The 26,607-nt window shown below is 50.8% G+C and overlaps 1 protein-coding gene across 26 annotated transcripts in view; it reads left to right on the top strand.

Annotated features, from left to right (window-relative positions):
* The window catches only part of Trrap (transformation/transcription domain-associated protein), an 89,896-nt gene that overhangs the window by 55,074 nt on the left and 8,215 nt on the right, over positions 1-26,607 (top strand). For 7 of the 26 annotated variants that reach the window (XM_087577890.1, XM_087577888.1, XM_087577879.1 and 4 more), the window contains 22 exons: positions 327-473; positions 1,006-1,208; positions 1,766-1,887; positions 2,425-2,638; positions 4,228-4,407; positions 6,624-6,770; positions 7,912-8,031; positions 8,363-8,650; positions 8,755-8,892; positions 9,672-9,784; positions 10,968-11,103; positions 12,122-12,313; positions 14,512-14,707; positions 15,482-15,747; positions 16,092-16,192; positions 17,780-17,981; positions 18,749-18,913; positions 20,032-20,122; positions 21,155-21,354; positions 22,100-22,361; positions 25,013-25,238; positions 26,038-26,255. In XM_087577890.1, coding sequence (XP_087434016.1) covers positions 327-473; positions 1,006-1,208; positions 1,766-1,887; positions 2,425-2,638; positions 4,228-4,407; positions 6,624-6,770; positions 7,912-8,031; positions 8,363-8,650; positions 8,755-8,892; positions 9,672-9,784; positions 10,968-11,103; positions 12,122-12,313; positions 14,512-14,707; positions 15,482-15,747; positions 16,092-16,192; positions 17,780-17,981; positions 18,749-18,913; positions 20,032-20,122; positions 21,155-21,354; positions 22,100-22,361; positions 25,013-25,238; positions 26,038-26,255 — 3,927 coding nt within the window. 26 annotated transcript variants of the gene reach the window in all.

Genomic DNA, 26,607 nt, shown 5'->3' with positions numbered 1-26,607 from the left:
CATCGAGGATCAGTTACCTGGGTTAGAATCGGGCTGGCTGTGGAGCCATGGCTGCTGTGCACACACAGGCTTTTTAGCAAGGGCAGCAGCCTGCGTTGTCCACACCTGAGATGCTGGCACATACACATGGCCACTCCCTCTGATGGGCCTGTCATGTGACCCAGGAAGAGAGTTCATGTTCTGTCAGGCTCGAGATGGTGGAGACATCCCTAGTGAAAGACAGCTCTTGGCCGACACTTAGACGTTGTGTCATCCCACACTGACTGTGTCTGCAGCACACACACGGTTGCTATTTCTTTGCAAACGACTGCTCTCCCTGCCTGCAGGGACACTTATGATCCTCAAGTCGGCCTGCTGCAACAACCCGAGCTACATCGACAGGCTCATCTCCGTCTTCATGCGCTCCCTACAGAAGATGGTCCGAGAGCATCTGAACCCACAGGCAGCATCCGGGAGCACCGAAGCAACCGCAGGTGACAGCCCGGGGCGGGCGTTCTTTCTGCATCCACAGATGACTTTGTGGGTCATCTCGTTATTGTGCGCTCTGTGTTTGGACATTGCTGTGAACATGGGTTAATTGAAGTTCTGTTGATTTGCTTTTGTGACAGAGGTTGAAAGTCAAAACACGGCTCAGGCCAAAAAATTCAGTTTAAAAAATTGTAAGGGTGAGAAGCAGAACAGAGCCAAGGCTCCTACTGACAGGAGGGTTAGGGGGCAGCAGGGCGCTATGTTTCCCATGGCTGTTGAGGGTTTCCCCGGGACCCAAGTGCCTCGTAGCTTCAGGTAGGCTGTGGAGAGACCGGGTGTCCTCTAGGACATCAGCTCTTGTCATCCCCCTTTCTTGTGGCTGAGGCTGCTAGAGGGCACTTTGCAAGGTGCAGCCATGAAGAAGTGGGATTGGGTCAAATCCCAGCATGCCAGTTCCTGGAGAAAGGCGTTAGCATGAAAGCATCTGTGGACTGAGTGCATCTGTGGACTGAGTGCATACGTGTGTTTGCTCTGCAGCTGGAGCAAGCGAGCTGGTGATGCTGAGCCTGGACCTCGTGAAGACTCGTCTGGCGGTGATGAGCATGGAGATGCGGAAGAACTTCATCCAGACCATCCTGACGTCCCTCATAGAGAAGTCCCCAGATGCCAAGATCCTCCGAGCTGTGGTGAAGATTGTGGAGGAATGGGTTAAGAATAATTCCCCGATGGCAGCCAATCAGGTGAGTGCAAGAAGGTGCCGCACTCGGCCATGTTGGCCCTCTCTGAACCCAGGAACATAGTTCCTCACTCTTCCTTCTGAGACCCGTGGAACACGAGATTGTTGTGTCATGGCCAGGTAGCTTTGCTTGGCGAGATGTTTACTGGGCCCCTGGGGCGAGCCCAGCAGTGACCTAACCTGCTAGACTTCACAGTGGCTTTTCTTTTGTTACGATGTCACATGAATCTTGTAGGTTTATTCTTTAATGGCGATGGCTGTGAGCTGTAAAGTAAGGGACTGTCCTGGCGGAGGGTGCCTGGGAGCTTCTGACTGGTTTCCAGTGAGTCAGCCACGTGAAGGTCGGCATGCCTTGACTTTGAGCACCCAACAATAGTTACAGTCATCTTTGATATTTTATTTCTCTTTAAAAATGAGCTGGCCTAATTGCAGTAAATAATAATGTTACTGGTAAAGTAACAGGAGCGTGGAGAGTTGGGCAGGTGGCTGTGAAATTCTTCTGGATTTGTTCTTTTCAAGTAGAAATAATTGCTACTTTCTCTGGGGAAACCAATTTTGTAGACGCCTACACTCCGGGAGAAGTCAATCTTGCTCGTGAAAATGATGACTTACATAGAGAAACGCTTTCCGGAAGACCTTGAACTAAATGCCCAGTTTTTGGACCTTGTTAACTATGTGTACAGGTAATTGAGCACTGGTCACGTTACGGCCTGTGGTCATGGGTGTCCCTACTCAGCAGTGCATATGGCTCTTCCGTCTACATCGAGTACTCACTTTGGTACTAAGGTAGCATACCTTGGTGACAGTTCTCTAAGATTTATTGTATGTGTACGGGTGTTTTTTTTCTACGTGTGTGTGTGTGTGTGTGTGTGTGTGTGTGTGTGTGTGTGTGTGTGTATGTGTGTATGCATGCAGTATCTATGGAGGCCAGAGGAGAGCATCAGATCTACTGGAACTGGAGCTGGAGAGAGTTGTGAGTCGCCATGTGGGTTCTAGGAATCAAACCCAAGTCCTCTGGAAGTGTAGCTGCTGATCCTAACCATTGGTCCATCTCTCCAGCACCCTTGATAGCATTTCTGAGCCCTTGCAGAAATGCTGCGTGAGCCTTCATGGTGGAAGCATGCCCACCTTGGTGTGACAGCAGACTTGATGGGGAGGGGCTGGTGTACATCGTCTTGAGTGCTGTCTCGGGTGATCACCTGTCTCTTCTCTCATTCCAGGGATGAGGCACTCTCAGGCAGTGAGCTGACTGCAAAGCTTGAGCCCGCCTTTCTCTCTGGGCTGCGCTGCGCCCAGCCATTGATCAGGGCCAAGTTTTTTGAGGTTTTTGACAACTCTATGAAACGCCGTGTCTATGAGCGTCTGTTGTACGTCACTTGTTCCCAGAATTGGGAGGCCATGGGGAGCCATTTCTGGATCAAGCAGTGCATTGAGGTAGGGCAGGTGAACTCAACCTCTGTGTCTGGGAGAGCCTGGGGCTTTCTAAGGGGGCACAGAAGGCAGCAGATAATCTGTGAATTGACCATTTTTCTATTGCTGTGATGAAACCATGACCATGGAAACTTAGGAAAGAAAGCATTTGGTTGGGTTTATGGTTCCAGAGGGTTTCAGTCCAGAATGGCGCAGCTAAAGCGTGGCAGTAGGAACAGCTGAGGGTTCACATATCTCAAACCACAGGACTTAGAGCACACTGGGAATGGCAAAAGTCCTTGGAAACCTGAAAGCCCATTCCCAGTGACATGCCTCCTCCAGCAAGGCCACTCCTTTTAATCCTTCCCAAACAGTTCCACTAGTGGGATCGGTGCAGCATTCTCACATGTGAGTGAGCCGATGGGGGCTCTCATCAAACCACTGTGTTCTACCACTCAAGGAGGTGCAGAAATACCCCTCATGTATCTGTTCCTGTCCCACTACAGGGGCAACAGACAAGCCTTTACTTTTAGAGCCCCTTTTAGAAAGCTGCAAGAAACGCTTCACTGGGCAAAGATTCCTTTTTCTCCACATAGAAGCGTCTGTAAATTCTGTCTACCTAGAGAGTTGAATTGACACCGAGTGTCATCTCAGTGGTTGTGAAAGAGCTGGGCCGGTACCTGGCCAGCACTGTCGCCTTGGGTTTCTTAGTGGGAGGATTTGGGTGCTGGAGAAGGCAGCAGACAGGTGCATGTGACCAGTCCTCTTCAGCTTATAGAGGGTTTGGTATTTCCATGAGAGGACTGTGGAGGAGGAGTGATAGAGGATGGTAGGACAGACACAACTCAAGGGCCACTGTTACTTGTGTGCTCAGACAAAGGACAGTCCTGGTTTGTCAGGGTCCTAGTGCTTAGGAGAGTCAGATCTGCTTACCTGGAATGAATGAAACTAGGTCTCGCCTTGGACACAACTGCGGCATTCTCTCCTGGACCTCGGTGACAGCTAAGGCTGTCATGGTTCCTTTGGGAAAGATTGATTTCCCTTAGTGTGTGGGAGCAACATAAGCAAGGGCCCTATAGACATTGCACAGGGGCTGCTACAGACAGAAGTGTCTTAGGAGGGTTGAGAACACAAGGGATTTCACAGTCAAGGGCTGATGTCACATCAGAAGGTTTTATGTGGACTGAGAAGTCTTTGAGGGGTTCAGGGAGTGAGAGGAGTCACGGCGCTAGCTATGAACAGAAAGATGATTTTAGAGTAGGTCTACAGATAACCCAGGAGGCTCCCTGGGCTGGGTTTGGGGCTGTGCTGCAGGTGATGAGAGGAAAGGAGAGTCAAGGGAGGGGAAGCATAGGTCTCTCCTGGACAGTGCATCTAGGGCGGAGAGAAGCATGATGGCAACCTGGAAGAGCTTGGGCCAAGAGCAATCGGAAAGCAAGTTCAGGCCTGCAGCTAACCCGGGGTAGGAGTTGGGGGCACTGTGACCTGAGATGTGGACCTGGGTTGTCTGTGTGTGAGCTGCTCCTCTGATACTCAGGTGCTCCTGGGTGTTCACACCCTCCCCGTACCAGGTGTTGCTGTTAAACTGTTCTTTTCCCCATGATCCTCTCTAGCTCCTCCTGGCGGTGTGCGAGAAGAGCACAGCCATTGGAACCAGCTGCCAGGGAGCCATGCTTCCCTCCATTACCAATGTCATCAACCTGGCCGACAGCCACGACCGGGCTGCCTTTGCCATGGTCACTCATGTCAAGCAGGAGCCTCGGGAACGAGAGAACAGTGAGTCTAAAGAAGAGGTGAGGCTCTGGCTGCGCAGACGAAGTTGCCGTTAGTTTTGAGTTGGCAAGAGTAGTGCAGGACCTGTCTCTGCCCCAGGCTAAGTGTGGCCCCTTAGTTTGGCTTTCTTGCTGTTAAAACCAAAAAGCATCTTCTTTGGCATGCCCATTTGGCATTGTTCTGAGCCAATTCTGCTTAAAGCCGGCATCTGTTTTGAGGTTTTTCCCTCTGCTGTGATGCTGTACTTCGAGCAGAAGTGATAACCGTCACACAGGAACCCAGGGCTGAGCCCTCCACAGCCTTCTGGGAGCCTTGTGTATGGTCACATTGCTGGATGGTAATGTGGAGCCGAAAGTGCCTCTGGAAAGAAGCTGCTGCCCTCCTTAGTCGTCAGCTCTCCCACGCTCCACTCTCCTCGTGGGAGCGTTTGCTGGTGCTCCTTACGCTACTGGCTTTGTGGGTGTGGGCGTAGAAAAAAGTCACCTAGCAACAGGGAGAACACTTCCTTCCTGTAAAAGGGGGAGCTGGGGGCTGGTGTTATAGCTTAGTTGGTTGAGCACTTGCCTAGCATATGTGAAGCCCCTGGACAGTTCAGTTAAGGAAGAAGTTGTTAATCACGTCCATCTGTCATGTCTTGCTATAATAATCTGAGTGACATCGGTAGCCATGCTTGGTGACTCCTCCAGGACTACTGTTGGCTTTCAGGGATAGTTTCCTGCTTCATTGTTGACTATGACTTTCTAGAAACTTGAGACTAGAAAACACTGACCCGGCGTGTCCCGTACAGTGACTCGGCAGCATTGACGTACTGGAGCTTCTCAGAACAAGTGACACACTTGTGACTCCACCGAAGTTCACTCTGATCATCCAAACACAGAGAACAGTGGTCATCCTTCCACCATTGTTTAGAAGGAGATGCAGTGGGTACAGGGAGGGTCAGGATGGCAGATGTGAGCCTGAGTACCATGGTGTACAGACTAAAATGCCAAGATGAAACACATTACACATTCTAGCTAAACTTAAGGGGGAGAAGGAAGCTCTGGAAAAAGTAATGCTTGTTCATCCGAAGCCAGTTGCTCACTTCTGTCCTCCTTACAGTCAGATCTAGCCTAGAGACTTACTGCTGAATAACCCCACTTTCTTGCTCTTTCTGAACTCTGGCTGGCTGATTCAACTCAGCTGTTCTGGATCAAACTCCTCTCCAAGCTAACTGACTCAATCTGGCTTCTGTCAGCTTCTGAACTGCTCTGCTTGGCCTCATACTAACTCTGGCAATCTGTTCTAATCCTCTGGCTACTTCTCGTTTTCTGGTTCATTCTGTCTTCACCTGTGTCTAGCTTTGTTCTCTCTGCAACCTGTCTCTCTGTAACTGCCTCAGCCTCAGTAAAACTGCCTCCCTCCGCGCCCCTCTGCACCCTCTGTCTAAAGTAGCTTCCCTCTCTGCTCTTGTGAGAGTTGGGCGTATCCTAGTCTGTCAGGTCTTTCTCTGATTTGTCACTTTGCCACTCAAGTAGATAACACTTGTCAAACACGGGGCTTCCTTCTACAGACTGTAACTCTACCTTCATTGTTTGGGATTAAAGGTCTCTACTGAGGCCATGTCTGTTCCAGCCAGGGGGATTAAAGGGATGTGCTAATAAGGCTGAGTCGCACATAACAAGAATTATGGATTGGGTGAGCTGGCTCTCGGTTATGTTTTTTAATAGAAAGGTATTTTAATACAGCAATATCCTTCATCTAAAATGCTTAGAAACACATATATTACACATTTTGGGTGTTTCTGAGTTTTGGAAATTCAGTTTGTTTGTTTTTTTCTGTAATTTTGAATCTGAGGCCCCAAATTTTTAAGGCCGAATGCTCTAAAACCCCCAAATGTAAGCTTCATGTGGGTGCCTAAGAAGTTTAGCATTTGAAGCCTTTTTACATTTGGTGGCTTTGTGGTTAAGTAGGGTACTCAGCCCATGCTCTGGGAAAAGCTTCTAGAAACCAACTTGTGCACTTGTCAGAAACAGAGAGGTGGAGACCTGGGCCTCGAAGAGGACCCTCCATGTTCAGACCCCAGCGTCAGCCCAGGCTCAGCAGCAGAGAGCTCACACACAGCCTCGCAGGTGCCTGTTCCCCACAGATGCTCACGTGCACTCATAATTAACATCTTTTTAGAGTAGCCACTGGGCCGTGGGGCTGTGTTTGCTGGGTTCTAAGGAACTTGCCCTCTGCATTTCTTTGTTTCGTTCAGGACGTGGAGATTGATATTGAGCTGGCCCCTGGTGACCAGACCAGCACACCCAAAACCAAAGAGCTTTCTGAGAAGGACATTGGAAACCAGCTACACATGCTTACCAACAGACATGACAAATTTCTCGATACTCTCCGGGAAGTGAAGGTCTGTGGACAAGCTTGGAAGTGAATATCTTCTGTACACATCTTTTTTTTTTTTTTTTTTTTTCTCTTACCAGTGTGAAACCATACAGTTTTTGGTTATAGTTCTGGGAGAGGCTGGAGTCAACATGTAATGTGATCAAGAAAGCAGATACAGGGCTCTATAGGGGAAACAGAGAAGTTGGTTTCTCCAGAACGTAATGTCCTGGAAATGGTAAAAGGCACTCAGTCGTGGCAGTAACAAACAGTAACTCTGGGATATTGGTCGAGGCCCTCAAATCAGGAGGGGCAGTAAAGTGTGAAGGCAGGCTGGCTGTCAGGAGAGCCCCCCACATGCCTGCTGTTGGCGGTCTCCTCGGTTCCTCACATAGGAGCTGTGGCTTCCGTAGACCCTGATGAGTGTGGATGGTGGCATTACTGCACTTTGACACTGATCGGTTAAGGCTTTGGGCAGTCTTAGGGTTTACTGCTGTGAAGAGACCCTGTGACCAAGGCAACTCTTAAAAAGGCAAACATCTAATTGGGGCTGGCTTTACAGGTTCAGAGGTTTAGTTCATTATCATAGCAGGAAGTATGGCAGTATGCAGGCAGACATGTTCTGGAAAAGGAGCTGAGAGTTCTATGTCTTGATCAGAGAGCAACCAGGAGGAGACTATTTTTCACATTGGGCAGAGAGATTTTAAATGAAACCGCAAAGCCTTCCTCCACAGTGAAAACTACCTCCAACAAGGACACACCCACCCAACAAGACCACACCTCCTGACAGTGCCACTTCCTGTGTTCCAGGCATTCAAACACATGAATTAGTCTGTGGAGGCCGAACCTATTCAAACGTCCACATGTACCCAGTCACTTTTGAGGAGTGACAGGGCTTGGGAGGCAGGAGAACCAATTACTTATCAGTAGTTTCTGTATTACATCTTCTTGGGCACCAAGCTGAATTTCTGTTAAGTTAGTCTCTGAACGTCTGTGGGTGGCTGTTGCTGTCATGGGTGAGTGTAGAGTGCTGAGGGAGCCGGACTCAGCGGCCTCATGTACCTTCGTGCATGAAGCCATTGCGGCTAGAGTGATGACTGTGGAGCTGACTCAGCAGCAGCCTTGGTGTCCATGTCATGCTGTCTAAGCTCCACCTCTTCTGCCCACAGACCGGGGCACTGCTCAGTGCCTTCGTTCAGCTCTGCCACATTTCCACAACGTTGGCTGAGAAGACCTGGGTCCAGCTTTTCCCAAGGCTGTGGAAAATCCTCTCTGACAGACAGCAGCATGTGAGTCAAATCTTAAAAGCCTGTTTTAGGAGAATGCAGTTTTAGCTTTTGATAACAACCCAGAATGAACACAGTTCTAAGTTACAGAGCATGATAACACTGCCCATTCTCACCCAAGGACCAATCATCTTAGTGCTACCAGATGATGAGGGAGAGAGAGGCCAGTCTTCTTATTTGTGTCTGAGGCAGGGCCTCCTCAGGTTGTCCGCAAGCTCATCTCCTAGCTCAGGCTGCCTTGACCTCTGGGATGGCAGTTGTGAAGTAGCAGTCCTAGGTTCAGGCTTGTTAGGTTTTGAGTGAAGACCTGAAGCAGCTAAGTCTTTGGTTCTAGGCTCTGGCGGGGGAGATCAGCCCTTTCCTGTGCAGCGGCAGTCATCAGGTGCAGCGAGACTGTCAGCCGAGCGCTTTGAACTGCTTCGTGGAAGCCATGTCCCAGTGCGTCCCCCCGATCCCCATGCGACCCTGTGTGCTGAAGTACCTGGGAAAGACTCACAACCTTTGGTTCCGTTCCACGCTGATGCTGGAGCACCAGGCTTTCGAGAAGGGGCTGAGCCTGCCAATCAAACCGAAGCAGACAGCCGAGTTTTATGAGCAGGAAAGCATAACACCGCCTCAGCAGGTGACCGCCGCCCTCAGTGACTTTGAATAATCTTCCCAGAGGGCTAAGTCTGCCCTGTTATTAGGCAGCTGACCCAAGCGCTCAGCGACAGTGATCTCTTTCAGGAGATACTGGATTCCCTCGCGGAACTTTACTCTCTGCTACAAGAAGAGGACATGTGGGCTGGCCTATGGCAGAAGCGATGCAAGTTCTCAGAGACGGCCACCGCCATTGCTTATGAGCAGCACGGCTTCTTTGAGCAGGTGATGGCCGGTGGCTCAGGGTGATGGCTGGCAGCTGTCACTTCTGGGTCTTCCTCATTGTACCCTGCTTAAAGTCCAGTGAGTTCACACTTGGGGAGATTGCTGTTTCGTTGAGCGGTGATGTCACGTGTTAAAGTACTTGGCATGAAACCCAGAACTCGAGTAGGCCCAGTAAGCCTCCTGTACCCTAGCCACACCGTGTTACCTGCTCACGAAGACCCTTTGAAGTCTTGCCTTACATGCTTTAACACTCTTTAAGTTTTGTGTGTAGAGGTGTGCATGTGTGTGAGCATGTGTGACTTGCACACATGGAGGTCGGGGCAGCTGTATGTAGTGTCTCTCTCCTTCTACCTTTACCCGGGCTTAGGGCTCAAACTCAGGCTCTGAAGCCTTTCCCTGCTGAGACATCTTTACCTCAGTCTTCTGCCATCAGAAACTGACGTGGATGCCCTTACCTGCCGGCCTGGCTTTTGGAAACAGTGCGTAGATGCTTGGATGTCAGTCCTCAGCCTCGTGCTTCCTGTGGGGCACATGCACTGAGTGAAGGGTGAATCTTGGTCCCAGAACGGGGCCATTTTCATGTCCTGTGGCTTTCTCACCTTTGCCAGGGCTTCGCTCTCCTCTGTTCTCTCTGTAAAAGGTGAGTTGTAGGCGTCAGGTAGTCTTGGACGAGAAGGATATAGTGGTTCCTAGGCTCGTGTCTAGCTTGCCCCCGACAGGTAAGAAAATGAAAGGGAGACGCTTTCTCAGTAGTCTGACAGCATGGTTAACCTTTTTAGGCCCAAGAATCCTACGAAAAGGCAATGGACAAAGCTAAAAAAGAGCATGAGCGGAGCAATGCCTCCCCCGCCATCTTCCCTGAGTACCAGCTGTGGGAGGACCACTGGATTAGGTGAGCTGAAGTCCCACCAGGGCTTGCTGGGACTTTTCAATGATTTCCTTAAATATTCAAATATTATTTTTTATTTGCGTGTGTGGCTTGGTGGCAAGCATCTTCACCGTAGAGACCTCTTAGGAGCCCATCAAACACCAGGGTTTTGTTTGTTTGGTTTTTGTTTATTTGGTTTGGTTTTTCAAGACAGGGTTTCTTTGTATAGCCTTGGCTATCCTAGAAATGGCTCTGTAGACCCAGTTGGCCACAAAGTCACAGAGGTCCGTCTGCCTCTGCCTTCTGACTGCCAGCATCGCCTGGCCAAATACCAGTTTTTAAAATCAAGCATTCTAACAACACAGTTCTGAGAGATATGGATCTGACTTGGTATGAGTGTGCTGAGGGCGGGCTTTGTTTTCCGTTATTACCTTGTTTCTCTTAAGTCAGAAAACTGTATGTGCAGTAAAGCACCACAGTCATCACATACAGGCGTCTGTCTGTCTGGATCCAAATTGAGATGTTTCTGGCATCATTCACGGGTAGCTCGTGGCTTAGGGGTGTGAGTGTCCTGACAGTGAGCACAGGCTAGTAAAGTATGTAGTTAAGCGTGGCGAATGCTGGCAGAAACATATTGGGTTCATGTGTGTTTGATTCTAAACTAGTGTGTGCTTGCTGTGTATTGAGAACCTTTTAGCCACCATCAGATGCAGTTGTGTGACTCCTAGCCTCTGGTGTAGACGTCCTGGATGTGCTGGGTGTGGTGGCACAGACCGTTAACTCCAGCATACTGGAGACAGAAGCAGGCACATCGTGAGTTTGAGACCAGTGTGGTCTGCATAGTGAGACCCAGTCGGGGTTTAATTTATTATGCATGAATTAAAGAAGCATGGGGACATGTCTGAACTCCTCCTGGGTGTTTCCCAAAGAGTTGGTTACTACAAAATCTGGGAAACACATTAACTGTCTGCTGTAATTAAATGTGCTGTGGAGGAAGTAAATCACTCCTGCCTCCCCTCCTCAGGACCTAGAGCTCTGCTGTGCTGATCACAGGGCAGGCAGGCAGGGCTGCTGGAGGAGGGGGTACTGTTGTCCCACAGCAGTCTGTCCTCCAGCACTTTCTTCTGTGTTGATGCTGTCTTTGTCTTTCTCAGTCTGTCAGTGAGTTGTCCTGATTGAGCTTTTGCTCATAACCCTGGTCTTCTAGGTGCTCCAAGGAGCTGAACCAGTGGGAAGCCTTGACTGAGTTTGGCCAGTCTAAAGGTCACATAAATCCTTACCTGGTCCTGGAGTGTGCGTGGAGGGTGTCCAACTGGACCGCCATGAAGGAGGCGCTGGTGCAGGTAAGACCCGTGATCTTGTCACTGAGATCTTTTCTATATTTGAGTAAGTTTGGTAGTAGGGGAGCATTCAGAGAGAGAGAGAGAGAGAGAGAACGTGTACACACCACGTGCATGTGCTGCATAGTGAGCGGTTTCATTTATAGCGTGTGTTATGTGTGCAGTAGTGCCTGCAGAGGCCAGAAGATGGCGTTAGGTCCCCTAGAGCTGGTTGCGGGTATGTACAGGTAAACTGTCTGTTGTCTGTGTTAAAACAAAACTCGGGTTCTCTGCAGTAGCAACAAGTATTCCTGACCTTCTAAGCCACTGGTCTCAACCTTTAAGTTGTGACCCTTTTGGGAGTCAAACAACCCTTTCACCAAAGGGTCGCCTAGGACCATTGGAAAGTACAGATATTTGCATTGTGATTCATAACAGTAGCCAAAATACAGTTATGAAGTGGCAAGGAACATAGTTTTATGGTTGGAAGTCAGCACGCCATGAGGAACTGTATTAAAGGGTCTTAGCGTCAGGAAGGTTGAGAACCACTGTCCTTAGCTGTATCCTCTGTCATTCAGTTTTACTGGGAAATAAGTATTAGGTATAGAGGACTTAACCTCTGACAACAAAAGTAATCCATGAAGAGGTCTGGAAGGATCATCAGGACTAACACCAAACCCTGGACCCCGAGCAGCCCTGGCCACTGTGTTTGCTGTTATCTGAAAAGCCACTGGTGGGACAGGCTCTTGGCGTGTGCGTTAGGTGTGAGTGTGGTGTGCAGTGTGAGGAGTTTAAAATGACTTGATCCTGAGGGCTCTCTGTGAATGGTGCCATGACGGGTCCAATCTCTCTTCTCTCTGGGAGCTTTTGTGGTGCACTCTGCAACCCAGAGGAGACTCTCAAAAGAGCCGTGTAAACTCCTCGCTTCTCTACTGAAAGTCAGTTCTTCTGTGGGGCTGGGCTCCTGCGTCCTGCTTTGTGTAAATCAGCCCGAGTGGGGAGAGTGCTGTCAGCACTCTGCCTGTCCCCTCTCCCCCTGCAGGTGGAGGTCAGCTGTCCCAAGGAGATGGCCTGGAGGGTTAACATGTACCGGGGCTACCTGGCCATTTGCCATCCCGAGGAGCAGCAGCTCAGCTTCATTGAGCGCCTGGTGGAGATGGCCAGCAGCCTGGCCATCCGCGAGTGGCGGCGGCTGCCCCATGTGGTGTCTCACGTGCATACACCTCTTCTGCAGGTAGGTACTGTCCCTCCCCTCCCCTCCCCTCCCCTCCCCTCCCCTCCCCTCCCCTCCCCTCCCCTCCCCTCCCCTCCCCTCTGGGAGCTCAGCCTGGAGTCTTAGAGCTGCAGAGCAGCTGCAGTCCATGCCTCAAGTGGTAAGGGAACCTCTCTGCCCTGATCTCATCCCTTCCCATGGGAGCTCATCCCTAGAAAGAAGATGTAATGTTCCTAAGTCAGAGCAGAGGAGAGAAACTGGGTTACTTTGCATTTTGTATTTCAGGGTCTGAAACAGTCTCACAAGTAGTTTTGATTCAATGTGAGATAGGTCCTGTCCATCCTTGAAAGACTCAAGTGGCCTGTATCCTGGTGTCACCTTTGGGCATCAGTAGCAGTGTTCCTGGCGATTCCAATGAGTGCCGTTGACACTAAACCAAATGTTGTTTGCTGTGCTGTGTATGTTACTGTGTTTTGTGCAGCACAGTGTGGGCCGCAGTGTGAACACCTGTAGGGTTCATTTGGGCTCGCTTTCTACAGGTATAACAGTCAATGACAACATCTGTGGCAGGCTTCTTGATGGGAAGAGCTGTGTGGGACATGAATGTGCGTGTTGAGGAGGTCGTTTTTGTTGAGCTACTAGTCTTTAATCTGGGTTCTCCCTGCTGCTGATCCAGTCCTGAGGATCCCGTAAGACCCTGCAGTTGCTTTATAGACGCTAAATCCCAGTGAGTTCTGGGAGCAGGGATTCAGGGTACAGCAGTGCTGCTTCTCAGAAACGTGAACTTGGGGAGCACTGGCTTTACCGACCAGTATCTTGTTGTCATTTCGGTGCTTTTCTATGTGCCTGTTAGCTCCGATATTTTTGAAGGTGCCTTAAAATGACCTGTATATGTCATTTCTTTTACACATACGTGAGTGTCTGAAATATTCTCAATATTAGGTGACTGAAATATTCCCAATTTTTTTATTATGAGCAGACTTTTCCTCTGTAGTAGGAGAGGGTCTCTGCTGTTGTGACTTCATTTTATTTGATTCCCTACATGTAGACAGACAGACAGACAGGCGCGCGCATACATACACACACACACGCACACACACACACACACGAACCCAGGTCCTTCATAGCAGCCCACACTTGTGACTACTGAAAAATTATCTTTGCCTTTGGTTAACGGTTGCATTTATGAGTTAATTTGATAAAAGCACCAGCCATGAATGACAGTTGTAAAATCGTAGGAATTATTGTGTTAGGTATTCACGGAGTTTAGAACGCAGCATGTCTGTCACAGTGTCCTGATGTCTGAGTGCCTTGGGATGTGAATGCAGAGCAGTCGGCCTCACTGCCGTGCTCATGGATTATATAGCACAATTATTTGTTGGTAGTCTGGGTATGGACAAGTCGGACAGCGTTTAAAAAGATGATTACTAGGGCTGGAGAGATGGCCCATCCATTAAGAGTACTGACTGCTATTCCAAAGGGCCCTGGTTCACAGGATGGCTCAGAACCATCTGTAATGGCAGTTGTAGGGGACCCAACACAAATGACAGTTGCCTCCGCACGACTAAGAAATCTTTTTGTTTTTTTTCAAGACAGGGTTTTTCTGTATAACCTGACTATCCTGGAACTCCACTCTAGACCAGGACGCTTTCCTAGAACTTAGGCATCTGAATGCTGGGATAAACAGCGTGTGCCCCAGGCCTGGCTGTTTTGTTTTCTGAGACAGGGCCTCACTGTGGAGCCTTGGCTGGCCTAGAATTCATGTTGGCCTCAAACTCACACATAGGGATCCCCTTGCCTCTTCCTTGTAAAGGCTCAAAGGTGACACCACCACATCCAGTGTCTTTCTTTTACACGTGTGTGGACGTCAGAGGGCTTCTGTTACCGTGTCTCGGGTCAGTTCGAGCCCTTAGTCTTGGAGTCAGCTCCTTTACTGCAGATCTGTCTCACCTCCCCCACCTATAAAACCAGTGAAACCCAGCAATACTCCCTTGAGTACTTTCTGGAAGCCGTTCATTGGTCTGGGCTGTTTTATTTTTTATTTGTGTATGCGTCTTAGCCCAGAGGTCAGAGGACAGCTTGGCAGAATCAGTTCTCTCCTTCCACCGTTTGGGTTCTGGGGACTGGACTCAAACCTGGGCTGTTAGGCCTGGTGGCGAGTACTCTCGGAGTTCCCAGCCCCGCCCCCAGCCTTAGCTTCTTTCCTGGTCTGCCCCTAGGCTGCCCAGCAGATCATCGAGCTTCAGGAAGCTGCGCAGATAAATGCGGGCCTGCAGCCGACCAACCTGGGCAGGAACAACAGCCTCCACGACATGAAGACGGTGGTGAAGACCTGGAGGAACCGGCTGCCCATCGTGTCTGACGACTTGTCGCACTGGAGCAGCGTCTTTATGTGGCGGCAGCACCATTACCAGGGTAAACCGACCTGGTCCGGCATGCACTCATCATGTAATTTCCCAGGCGCCCGCCCTGCTGGTCTCGTGTCGTCATTTTGTTTTTTGTTTTTTCCCAGATTTTGAGGTAATGGTGGTAATGGCGAGGGCAGAGTTGAAACCTGGGAAGGTTTTGTGCTCTGCATCCCAGCCACTTGGTAAATTTTCTAGTTAGCCAGGAATTCCTGCTGCACCTCGGCGGTGCAGGCCGGGGCCATTGAGCCATGGCGCTTTGTCTCAAAGCCTCTGCAGAGGAAGCCCCTGTTACCAGGCGGCTTTGTGTCCATTCCTGGTTTCCTGTCCTAAACCCACCAAACATCCCTTGAGGAACACCTTTGTGACCCAGCGACCGACACTCTTTATTCTACTTCCCCTTCTTGCCTTTTGTTTTTTTTTTTTTCCCCGTTCTGGAGCCAGGATCTCATGTATCCCAAGCTGGCCTCATTCACCATGACTGAGGGAGGGCTAAGGATAACCCTGAACTTCTGATCCTTCTCACAGCCTCCTGAGTGCTGTTGTGCCCCATCTTTATTGTGTTAGGGAACAAACCAAGGGTTTTGTGCATGTTAGACAAGTCCTCTACCAAGTAACCCACATGTCTGGCTCCAGTTCGAGATGCAGGCTACAGGGAGAGTGGAAGGGTATCTGGTTCTCATGAGACATGTTGTGTGTGGGCGTCATTCTTTCTTTAAGCCTGATAGTGGCGCACTTACGAAAACGTGTGACGTGCCTGACAGCTGACCCCTTTGCTCTTTAGCTATTGTAACTGCATATGAAAATAGCTCTCACCACGACCCGAGCTCCAATAATGCCATGCTGGGTGTCCATGCCTCCGCCTCTGCTATCATCCAGTATGGGAAGATCGCCCGGAAACAAGGTCTGGTTAATGTGGCGCTGGATATACTGAGCCGCATTCACACCATCCCTACTGTGCCCATCGTGGATTGCTTCCAGAAGATTCGGCAGCAAGTGAAGTGCTACCTCCAGCTGGCGGGAGTGATGGGCAAGAATGAGTGCATGCAGGTAGGTCCTGGTCCTGGAGACGCGCTGCTACGGGCCAGGCAGACACGGAGGACGGTAAGAGTGATGTAAACAGTTTGTCCCAAGGAAGAAAGGAAGGAAACTGTTCAGTGCTGGAACTGCGTCTGTGGTCACTGCTCCACCATGTCCTTAGCTCATGTGTTTAAGGAGAAAAAGCCAGTATAAAAGAGGAGGTGAGGTCGATCCTGGCCATGCCTGTGCCCAGAGGACCATGTGAAAGAGACAGAGTGTGACCGGATGTGCTGCTTCAGAGAGAGGGGCTTTGAAGAAGAGATGGCTTGTGTAGCAGTTTCAAGAGTCGTTGTCCTCTCTCCGTATCTGAACAGGGCCTGGAGGTTATTGAGTCCACAAACCTAAAATACTTCACAAAGGAGATGACAGCTGAGTTCTACGCCCTGAAGGGGATGTTCCTGGCTCAGATCAACAAGTACGTGCGAATGCTGCGCTGAATGGTGCAGGCTCTACAGCTGTTCTTTAGGATTTGCAGCCAGTGTCCTGCTCAAGCCAGAAACTACATGGTTTCATGGGCATCGGTGAGGCATTTGGTATGGGCCCCTCCACAGAGAGGAGCTAACAGCAGAGCCGTGTGTAGCCCGACACAGCTTCTTAGGGGAGAGTGGCATGACCACAGGCCTGTCCCCCAGCCTCTGTCTGAGGAGTACAGTGCTTACTTTGCTGCGTTCTGTGGTTTGGCTGGCCTTGTTGTGTTGACCAGTCAAAGCTGAAACTCCTGTCTCAGTTATCCCACTGGGTCCCTAGATAGCTACAAGTACCATACCCCTGCCTGAGAGTAGTTCTTGTTTTAGGGCCATAAGTCTGTCATCCACGACTGTGGGCCAGATCCATCCAGGATCCAGTTTCAAACATGAAGTTGTATTGAACCCACCCATGCCTTGCTATGTGACTTCACTTGTTCAAGGCTTCCCCGTGCTTCTGGACTTGGCTGCTAGTTTTGTTTGGGGATTGAGGCTTTATATTCATAAAGGACACAGGCCTAGGCTTTCTTGATTCTTCTTAGACATTGATAGTGTGGTAAGAAAATGGTTTCTGGGGGCTGGGGATTTAGCTCAGTGGTAGAGCGCTTGCCTAGGAAGCGCAAGGTCCTGGGTTCGGTCCCCAGCCCCGGGGAAAAAAAAAAGAAAATCATATCTGGTATCACTGTCATGGAACACTTGGACCAAGTGGCAGTTGCAGAGAAAACATTAGGGCGAAGTTGCTCTAGGTTCCAGAGGTTTGCTCCTTGGTCTAAAACAGTGGTTTGCAACCTGTGGATCTTGACCCCAGGGTGGTGGTGGTGGTGGTGGTGGTGGTGGTGGTGGTGGTGGTGGTTGGGTGTCAAACAACCCTTTCACAGGGTTTGGGTATCAGATATTTATATTATAGTTCATAAGAGAAGCACAATTACAGTTTTAAAGTAGCAAGAAAACAGTTTATCATAGCATGAAGAACTGAATTGAAGGTTGTAGCATTAGGAAGGTTGCAAACTGCTGGTCTAAAAAGACCTAAACAAACAGGTACTTGTTCCAGAGTGTGTGTAGCAGCACTCGTCACTAGGGAGAGTGTGGAAATAGCATCCGTGCACATACAGTAGAATCATAGAGCTGCAGATCACGTGCTTCCGTATGGAGACCTCAGAAACGCTGTACTGGCTGCAGCCTGATGGGGAAGAGTGTGGATGTATAGCTTGATTTACAAGAAGTATATCAGATACATCAGTCCCCAAGGACAGAAAGCAGATTGGTGGCCAGGGGCGTGACATTGCCAGGAATTGGAGAGACTGCACAGGGAAAGCCACATGTCAGTTCAGTGAGCGTGGTAACTATAACCCGGTGTTCGTTTTTTTTTTTTTTTTTTTGGCTGGCTGGCTGGTTATAAGTTTTGAAGTAGGGCTTGACAGCGTGGCTCAGGCTGACCTGTAGCTTGCTTTGTGTTCTAAAGGCTAGCTTTGACCTTGACGTCTTCCTGCCTGCCTCAGCCTCCCTTGTCCAAGTATGTGTGTTTTGGTTCCACACAGATCTGAGGAGGCCAACAAAGCATTCTCGGCAGCTGTGCAGATGCATGACGTGCTGGTGAAGGCCTGGGCCATGTGGGGGGACTACCTGGAGAGCATCTTCGTGAAGGAGCGGCAGCTGCACCTGGGCGTGTCCGCCATCACCTGCTACCTGCACGCGTGCCGCCATCAGAACGAGAGCAAGTCAAGGAAGTACTTGGCCAAGGTGAGACTGGGAGACTCCTCTTTGTCGTGGAGTAGCTGCTGCTCTTTGGACTCGGGTTGAGATCCAGCCCCAGATCTGAGGTCTGCTTCCTTGACTCTGCTCATTCCCAATCCCTACAGAGTGACCTTTTTTCACAGTTGGAGCTGAGGAAACAGGCCTGAACATCCCTAGGTCTCAGCCTTTCCTTTGTGTCCCGTGCTCTCTGGGGTCACACCCTGGATAAACCCTTGTAGGAGAGAAAGCTGAAATTCAGCCCACCTCCATGCTGCCTGCAAAGCCTCAGCAGAGCTAGACTCGGTGTCTGCAGCAGAAGTACACGGACACTCCCTGGGGCGCTCTCAGAGCCTTGGTTGAAGCGAGCCTTAGAGAAGTGCAGCAGCGCACACAGTCTAAGTCAGAGCCCGCCCTACCTGCCGTGGCACGAGCATCCACCCCACCCAACCTTGAGCAGTGAAGGATGCCGGCAGCAGCATGCAGCCTGCCTGGCGTGGGCTGCTGACCATCAGATTCTCTCAGAAGGCCGTTTGGGTGAACAAGCAGGTTTTCTGCCTGTTGTCTCGATATATGTGCTGGTCTCCAGGTTGGATCAGTTAGTAATTGCCCTTTATGTTAAAAGAAACTAGACTGGAATGTATTTTCTCTTCAGCTGTGATGGTCACTCCTCGTTCTGATTCTCCCTCGTGGTTGGTGATACCAGTTTACTTAAGGTTGGGCCTCCTTTGAAACCCTCAGAATTTCCTATAACTAATCCTTGTCCTCTGCCCTAGGTGCTGTGGCTTCTGAGTTTCGACGATGACAAAAATACGCTGGCAGATGCTGTGGACAAGTACTGCATTGGCGTACCCCCCATCCAGTGGCTGGCGTGGATCCCACAGCTGCTCACCTGCCTGGTGGGCTCCGAGGGCAAGCTGCTGCTGAACCTTATCAGCCAGGTAGGGCTGTGTGCGATATTGGACAGTGTGTGCAGGACTGTATGGAACCGTGTGTGTGTGTGTGTGTGTGTGTGTGTGTGTGTGTGTGTGTGTGTGTGTGTGTGAGAGAGAGAGAGAGAGAGAGAGAGAGAGAGAGAGAGAGAGAGAGAGAGAGAGATCTGAGGGACGCTGGCTTCTCTTCTCTTTTTTTTTTTTTTTTTTTTTTTTTTAATTTCGGAGCTGGGGACCGAGCCCAGGGCCTTGCGCTTACTAGGCAAACGCTCTACCACTGAGCTAAATCCCCAACCCTGTCCAGGACGCTGGCTTCTAAGTAGTAGTGATGTGAATTAGACAGACTGGGGGGCACATCGCAACTCCTCCTGAAGGAGCGGCCACTAGCCGCGCCCAGCAGGCCAGGCAGTCCCTCTCCAGAGGTTCTGTCCTCATGGGGCTGTTCTGTAATTCCTGGAGAAGGCTTTCTTTTTACTTGAGAGCCCATGAGCAACACTTGAGCCCTGAGTTTGACCTAGAGCTTGGCTGCCAGGTTACTGTCTCGGTCTGTCCTGTATTGTCATCCAAGCAGTGGCTGCACACACAAGCAGGTGCCCTGTGGCACATCTGGAAAGGTCTGAGTGACAGCGTCCTCTTGGTCACAAGCTAGTATGGTAGAGCTGGCACCTGCCACCTTGTCTGCGTGTTTGACTCCTGCACTTACAGAAAGCAGAAGCCGCTTTTAGTGGGCTTGTCCTTTAGTCCTTTAGTGGGCTTGTCCTTTAGTTGGAGTTACTTCATAACTGAAGTGGCCCATGCACAAGTCCGCGACTAATGGGTACACAGGGAGTCTCGTTGGTAAGACCCAGGGTCAGTGTTTCTTGCTTTCCTAAGGTTTACTGAAGGAAGTGGAGTGTGGTGTCTGCCATGCATGGTCTGGTGCCTGGGCCCTGTTGGGGTTTTAAACCGGCTGTGGGATCTGTTGCTCAACAGCTTTTTATAACATCAGTTGCTTGGTGTTGTCCTCTGACCCAAACGCACAACAAAACCCCTTCACTGCTTGCATACAGTTGCTCTCCTACAAATTATTCACCACGCAGAAATGTACCGTAGAACAGTGCAGTTGATCCCTTGTTGTCTCCAAGCAGGTTGGACGAGTGTATCCCCAAGCCGTCTACTTTCCCATCCGGACTCTGTACCTGACCCTGAAAATTGAGCAGAGGGAACGCTACAAGAGTGGTATGTCGTGGCTGGGGTGGCTGGCAGGGCTTCAGAGGGCTGTGGGGTACCCCAGGTCACCCCTGAGACAGGCACTTTCCTCCTACAGCTCCCTCCTACATGTAGTCAGTCTCCTTTTCGGTCAGGGCCAGAGGACCAAGCCTAATGGCTGACTAGAGTTTGTGGCAGGGGATAAAGTCAGTGAGGTCCCTGCTGTGGTGAAATTAGAGAGCTTTCTCGTCCTCGACAGCCAAGATGTCAGTGTGTAGATGTGCTGAGGACCAGTCTGGTCTCTAGATGTTCCTAAGAGCGAAGAACAGGACTGTGAATCTGCCTTGACCAGCCTTAGCGAGCAAAGAGCTACGATACGGTGCGGGTACTTGGAAGCCTGGTGCTTCATAGCCAGTCGGTTTCCTCACGTGACACCAGAGCCTCTGCCAGGGAGAAGGATGCAGCGGGGGACGGGGCACAGAGCATGTCCGCTCTCCGGCTTGGTCATTTGAAAATTAAGGTTATTTCCTTAAGTTCCCAACTAAATCCTGTGAGCTCAAGCCAGAAAGCTGGCCATGCAGTGTTCTGTAGCAAATTTCTCAGAGGGTGACTAGTTTTCAAAAATGTCATTTTGCAAGTGGGGGTTGGCCTTCCTGGAGGAAGTGTTTAGATTAGTTTTTTAGGTGCTTTTAGATTCTTTGAACTTTTGTAGCGAGGAGCGTGTAGGGGAGTGATTTCCAAATATTTGATATCAGACAGCAGATGGCAGCGGGGCTCGGGGAGCCATGGCACTTGGCTGCTTGGACTCCCTCGGAGTAGGCAGTCTGTTGGCGCACACACTAGCTTTCCCTGGACCTCCCGTATTCGGGGCAGAACTTCCTCTGCCTCTGCTCTCCACTCCTCAGTCAAGCGGGCAGCTGCTCCTAGAACCAGGACATCTTCACCCTGTCCGTCCCACCACGGCAGGAGCCGGCTTCCTTGTGGCCGGTGGGTCCTGTAGTGCGCTGCGCGTGGCATCGGTGGGTCTTGCGCTGACATTGGCGTTGTGTGTGTTGCTCTCAGATTCTGGACAGCAGCAGCCCAGCTCAGTGGGTAACCAGTCCCATTCTGCATCAGATCCAGGGCCCATAAGAGCAACGGCGCCCATGTGGCGCTGCAGCCGAATCATGCACATGCAGAGGGAGCTCCACCCCACCCTCCTGTCCTCCCTGGAGGGCATCGTCGACCAGATGGTCTGGTTCAGAGAGAACTGGCACGAAGAGGTAGGTGGCCCGATTCCGCAGCCTCTGCCTCCCTGCAGAGGGAGCGGACGGTACCAGAAGTGTCTGCAGACGCTGGCTGTGCTCACACTGGGGTTCTGGTCAGCACAGCTCTTTACAGGGAGGATAGCCGTGCACCAGGTAAACGGTTGTTTTCCAGACACCAGTACAGCTTCAAGTCACTGAAATGTGAGAGCAGAGGTTGCTGTAGCTCAGTAGGTAGGATGCTCGCCAGGAATACACAAAGCCCTGGGTTTCATCCCAGCACCCCATAAGCCAGAGTCGTCCATTCCTACAATCCTGGAGCTCGGGAGCTAAGGCAGGAGGATCAGGAGTTCCAGGCCAGCCTGTGATCCGTGTGATAATGGGAAGAAGGAAATGGAGTTAAGCCTCCTTGCTACCGTACACACCTCCATGGCCTCAGTTACTTTTTAACTGGGTGGCTACTGTGAGGGATGGGATGTGGCTGTGGCATATGTGGGTATGTGCGTTATGACTTTCAGCCTTACCTCCACTCTGCTGCCTCCTTAAGAGTGGTCACTTCAGCTGGGGATAAAATACAACATACTTTCCTGCCCGGTAGTGTGTCTTGCCGGGCTCTGGGCCACTTCCTTGTAGCTATGAGAGTTGTAACACCGGGTGCGGGTACGGAGGTTGGTAAGGGCAGAAATGACCTGTGGTGAGTGGACCTAACACGGCATGGGCTGCCTCTTGCTCTCTGACTGATGGTCTTCGTCTCCTCTGCCAGGTGCTCAGGCAGCTCCAGCAGGGCCTGGCAAAGTGTTACTCTGTTGCCTTTGAAAAGAGTGGTGCTGTGTCAGACGCCAAGATTACCCCTCACACTCTCAACTTTGTCAAGAAGCTGGTGAGCACTTTCGGGGTAGGCCTGGAGAATGTGTCCAACGTCTCAACCATGTTCTCCAGCGCAGCCTCTGAGTCTCTGGCCCGACGGGCACAAGCCACAGCCCAGGATCCTGTCTTCCAGAAGCTAAAAGGCCAGTTCACCACAGGTGAGTCTTGCATTGGGCACATGCTAGTTAGACTTTGCTAAAACATAACCTCAAGCCAGATGTGTGGTGTACACTTTGGATCCCAGCACTCAGGAGGCTGAGGCCCTGTCTCAGTACTCAAACATAAGGAGGCCACGGCCGTCAGCAGTGTGACTTCATAAATTATTACTCACTGAAGGGCTAGAGTTTGGCCTTCAGAGATAGGGGCTAGAAAAGGAAAGGTTTTCAGCCCAAATCCTTGACTTTCCTCGCTTGGTTTTGGGGGAAATAAGTGGAGAGTTTTACAGGTTAAGTAAGGTGCAGGCCTCAAAGCGACAAGTGGGGTACAAACTTGCAGAAGACAGGATGATGGGGGACTGTTTCCATCACTACAGCAGCTTACCCCAAACAGAGTGACTTGTAAGCCTAGGACATGATTTGCCTCAGTGTCTCAAAATTTAAGGAAATATTTTTGCTTACAGTTTCTGTAATTGTCTAAAGACAGCCTGTATTCATGGAGATATACTGAAACCACATGAGGCATGTGGTGCCTCTCTCTCTCTCTCTCTCTCTCTCTCTCTCTCTCTCTCTCCCTCTCTCCCTCTCTCCCTCTCTCCCCCTCCCTCCCCCCTCTCTCAAGCTGGTAAGTACTCAACCAGTAAGCCACCCCAGACCCAAAAACTGCAGTGATTTTAAAGCCTTGCTGCTCTTAGAGGATGCAGTTAAAACTTTTCTGTGTGTGCTCCTGTAGTAGCTACCTGTTAATTGTGCAAGATGATTTGCGCTATCAGCCTCAGTCTACCATGGCTCCACCTGGCATGCAGGTGTGACCCTGTCACCTCGAAGGTGGTCTTGGAACACTTGGGCTGCTGTCTGTGAACTGCACTGTACTTGAGGGAGAGAGAGCCGGCCTTAGCTCTTCAGTGGCATCCACGGATGCGCACTCGAGCCTGTAACCCCTGCACTCAGTGCGGTCCGTTCTCACACACAGACATCACAGAGATAGAAATAATAAGAAAAGGGAAAGAACTGGGGCTCTGCCCTCTTTTTCACCAGGGAGCTCTTAGTTCCTGTTAGCTAACACTCTCGCCTCTGACGTCTGTAGTGCTAGCACACTGTGGAAGAGGGGAGCTCGTGAGATCAGCGGTTTTACCCTACAGTTTGCTTAGACACTGAGGGCCGTCTGCTTTATCTGAAGCCTCAGTGTATCTGAAATGTTAGATTCTTCACCACATGTAGTCTGAAGGAGATTGACGCAGACTGAAGCAGTTGTGTGGGTCTGTGTTCTGCCTCAAGGCTGGGGTGTGTGAGCGCCCCTTGGGTAGACAAAATGCAGGGGTGCTGGGCTACATTCCAGCCTCGCCACCACTGGGGTGTCAGGCTTGCGGAATGCTGGCACCCACTCAGGAGGCGGAAGGCAGCCTAAGATAGGGGCCCCAGCCCAGGTGAGAAACAGCGCAGGCAGGAGCTGAGGCTGGGGCTCCCAAACTACCGAGCACCCAGAGGCTGGTGTGGGGAGTTAGGAGCAGGGGCCCAGCGGCTGGCAATGAGCCTGGGGCAAGAAGAGTCCAGCTCAGCATAGGGGTGAGTGTCTGGAGCTTGGAGGGGCTTCTTATTGAGAGAGATAGTCTTTGCCTGTCCAAACTGGTTATTCATAGTGGAAATGGATGGATACAACTGCCTCAGGGTGGACCAGAGATTAAATATCTTTCGTAGAAGGGAATGTCCAGGAAGGGAAGCTCACTGGCTAAACCCTCGGGGCGACCCATCTAGATGTCTCATTAGCATGGAGACCTGGACCGCCGTGTGATTAGTTGCCATGGTCTTCTTAGTGGGCTGTGGTGGTCACGTGCTCCAGGACAGGGAAGGGACCAGTCTCAACTATGAGATTTTCCAGGGTTTCCTAATCTGCTTGACGTTACCAGTTTTCTGTGTGGTGACATGGTTCCACTTGACCCACACTGGGCCAGCTCAGTGTAAAAGTTACAAAACCAAAAATTCAAAAGAAGTTAAAATCACAAGGTTTCTTCCGCTCACAGCCAGAGTTAAATGAGCACAGTGTGAGCTGTTCCCACAAGGCTGCTTCTGAGGAACCTGTGTGTAAGTTATAAACATGTCTCCCCTGGCTGGCAGGCCTAAAGGGAAGGGAGCGCTGAGGGCTTTCATGCTGCAAGGCACGTGGATAGTCATTGCTAATTCACAAGCCAGAAAGCACGCAGGTCCTCTTCAGGAGGTAGAGCATAGGAGATTGAGTGTTGTTCATCCTGACTGAGCAGTGGAAGGGAGTTCCTGTGCACACTTCAGCTGGGATGAGCCTCCCAGAGCCCTCCTGAGGAACGGACCCAGAGGTGTGTGAGCAAGGCAGACAGACACTCTACCACTGAGCTACGTGCCCAGCCCTTGTGAGGAGCTCAATGACAGGGCATGAAGTGCAGTTCACTGATGGAGTGGGTGCTTATCTCAGTCGTAATGTAAAAAGTTGAATAGTTGACCACCCAGAACAGACTGCATACATTACCGTGAGGTTCCTGCAGGGGCTGTTACATCGGACACTGGAAGGCAGTGGGTGCTGTTCCCCTGCTGGATGCTCGACGGGCGCTGTGACAACCCCGTTGTTTACATTGTTGTACTCAGCCCCTGCACTTGTTAGTCATCTCTGTTTTATTCTGCAGATTTCGACTTCAGTGTCCCAGGATCCATGAAGCTTCATAATCTGATCTCTAAATTGAAAAAGTGGATCAAAATCCTCGAGGCTAAAACCAAGCAGCTTCCCAAATTCTTCCTCATAGAAGAAAAATGTCGGTTCTTGAGCAATTTCTCGGCTCAGACAGCTGAAGTAGAGATCCCTGGGGAGTTTTTGATGCCCAAGCCAACGCATTACTACATTAAGATTGCTCGGTGAGTGCACAGGCCCACAGGGCCCAGCAGTGCAGAGAGGGCTGGGCTGGCCTTGGCGCTGCCTCTGCTGCTCCCTTGATGTGAGGCATAAGCTCTGTTGGCTTCATCCAGGACCTGACCTGACTGTGGATTCATGTCCTGAGAGAAGGCCAGGTTTATTTGCAGAGACCTGTTGGGAATCACGTGACAGACTGAACTGTGCCAGCTCTTCATTAAACTCTTAATGAGAACTAGACTCAGGTCGGTGATAGGTGACAGTGACATCTGTAGGTCCTGGACTCAGGATGATGGTTCTGGGTTTAGAGCCACTCTGGGTTCCACAGTACTAGGCCAGGCAACAGATAAGGACCTGATAATCCAGTTCAGTACTGGGATCCATGGTGGGAAGAGAAAGCCCACACCCACTCTGACTACCGCAGTGTACTATGCGTGCAGGTGAAGATAGGAGTGTAATTGGGAAAAGGCCAGAGTGAGCAAATGAAAGTGGAGGCAGAGTTGGCTGCCGTAGAGTTCCCTGGTGTGGAACCCACTAATGTGAGCAGCGCATGGGAGAGGCTGCCTCCAGCAACCAGCGTGCACCTCCTTTCTTATCTCTGAATCGGCTTGCCTTTCCCTGTGCCCAGACTGTGCCCTTTCCTCCGAGTCCTCCTTCCTCCCTGTCTTTCTTCCGTCCTTCCTCAGTACATCCTAGATAACCGTGGCTGCCGAGCCACCCTGTCTGCTGGTCTGCAACAGTCCTTAAGGTGGTTTTCCCCAGGGAAAGGTCTGCTTCATACCTTCCTCCCTGCTGCTCTTGTAGCTTTATGCCCCGAGTGGAGATCGTGCAGAAGCACAACACAGCAGCCCGCAGGCTCTACATCCGGGGGCACAATGGCAAGATCTACCCGTACCTGGTCATGAATGACGCCTGCCTCACGGAGTCGCGCAGGGAGGAGCGAGTGCTGCAGCTGCTGCGTCTGCTGAACCCTTGCCTGGAGAAGAGGAAGGAGACCACCAAGAGGCACTTGTTCTTCACAGGTACGAAAGCCACACCTCAGGGACAGGCAGGTCAGCTCAGGTCACCCTGTGATGGGAAGCTTTAAGGAGCAGCAGCCAGCGTGCCCTGCCCCCGCTGGTCTCTCGTGGGGTAAGAGCTCTCGCTCTAACCCGAGGGCTGCAAGCAGTGTTACCAGGTAGTTTACAGTCTCTCTCCCCGTTACTGGCATTTCAGTGTGCGGTCTCTGAAGTTGGGGGCCTCCCTCACTGCCTGTGCTCCAATCCTGTATGAACATTCTTCTGACAGCAAAGCTGTAACCAATCCCTCCTGACCCTCCCCCCTCCTTTTTGAGACAATGTCTCTGCCTGGAACTCACTAAGTAGACAAGGCTGG

The sequence above is a fragment of the Rattus norvegicus genome, chromosome 12 (assembly GCF_021556685.1).
Source record: "Rattus norvegicus strain SHRSP/BbbUtx chromosome 12, alternate assembly SHRSP_T2T, whole genome shotgun sequence".
Classification (NCBI taxonomy): domain Eukaryota; kingdom Metazoa; phylum Chordata; class Mammalia; order Rodentia; family Muridae; genus Rattus; species Rattus norvegicus.
Note: the sequence above shows the minus strand (reverse complement) of the source record. Positions and strands in the feature narration are given on the sequence as shown.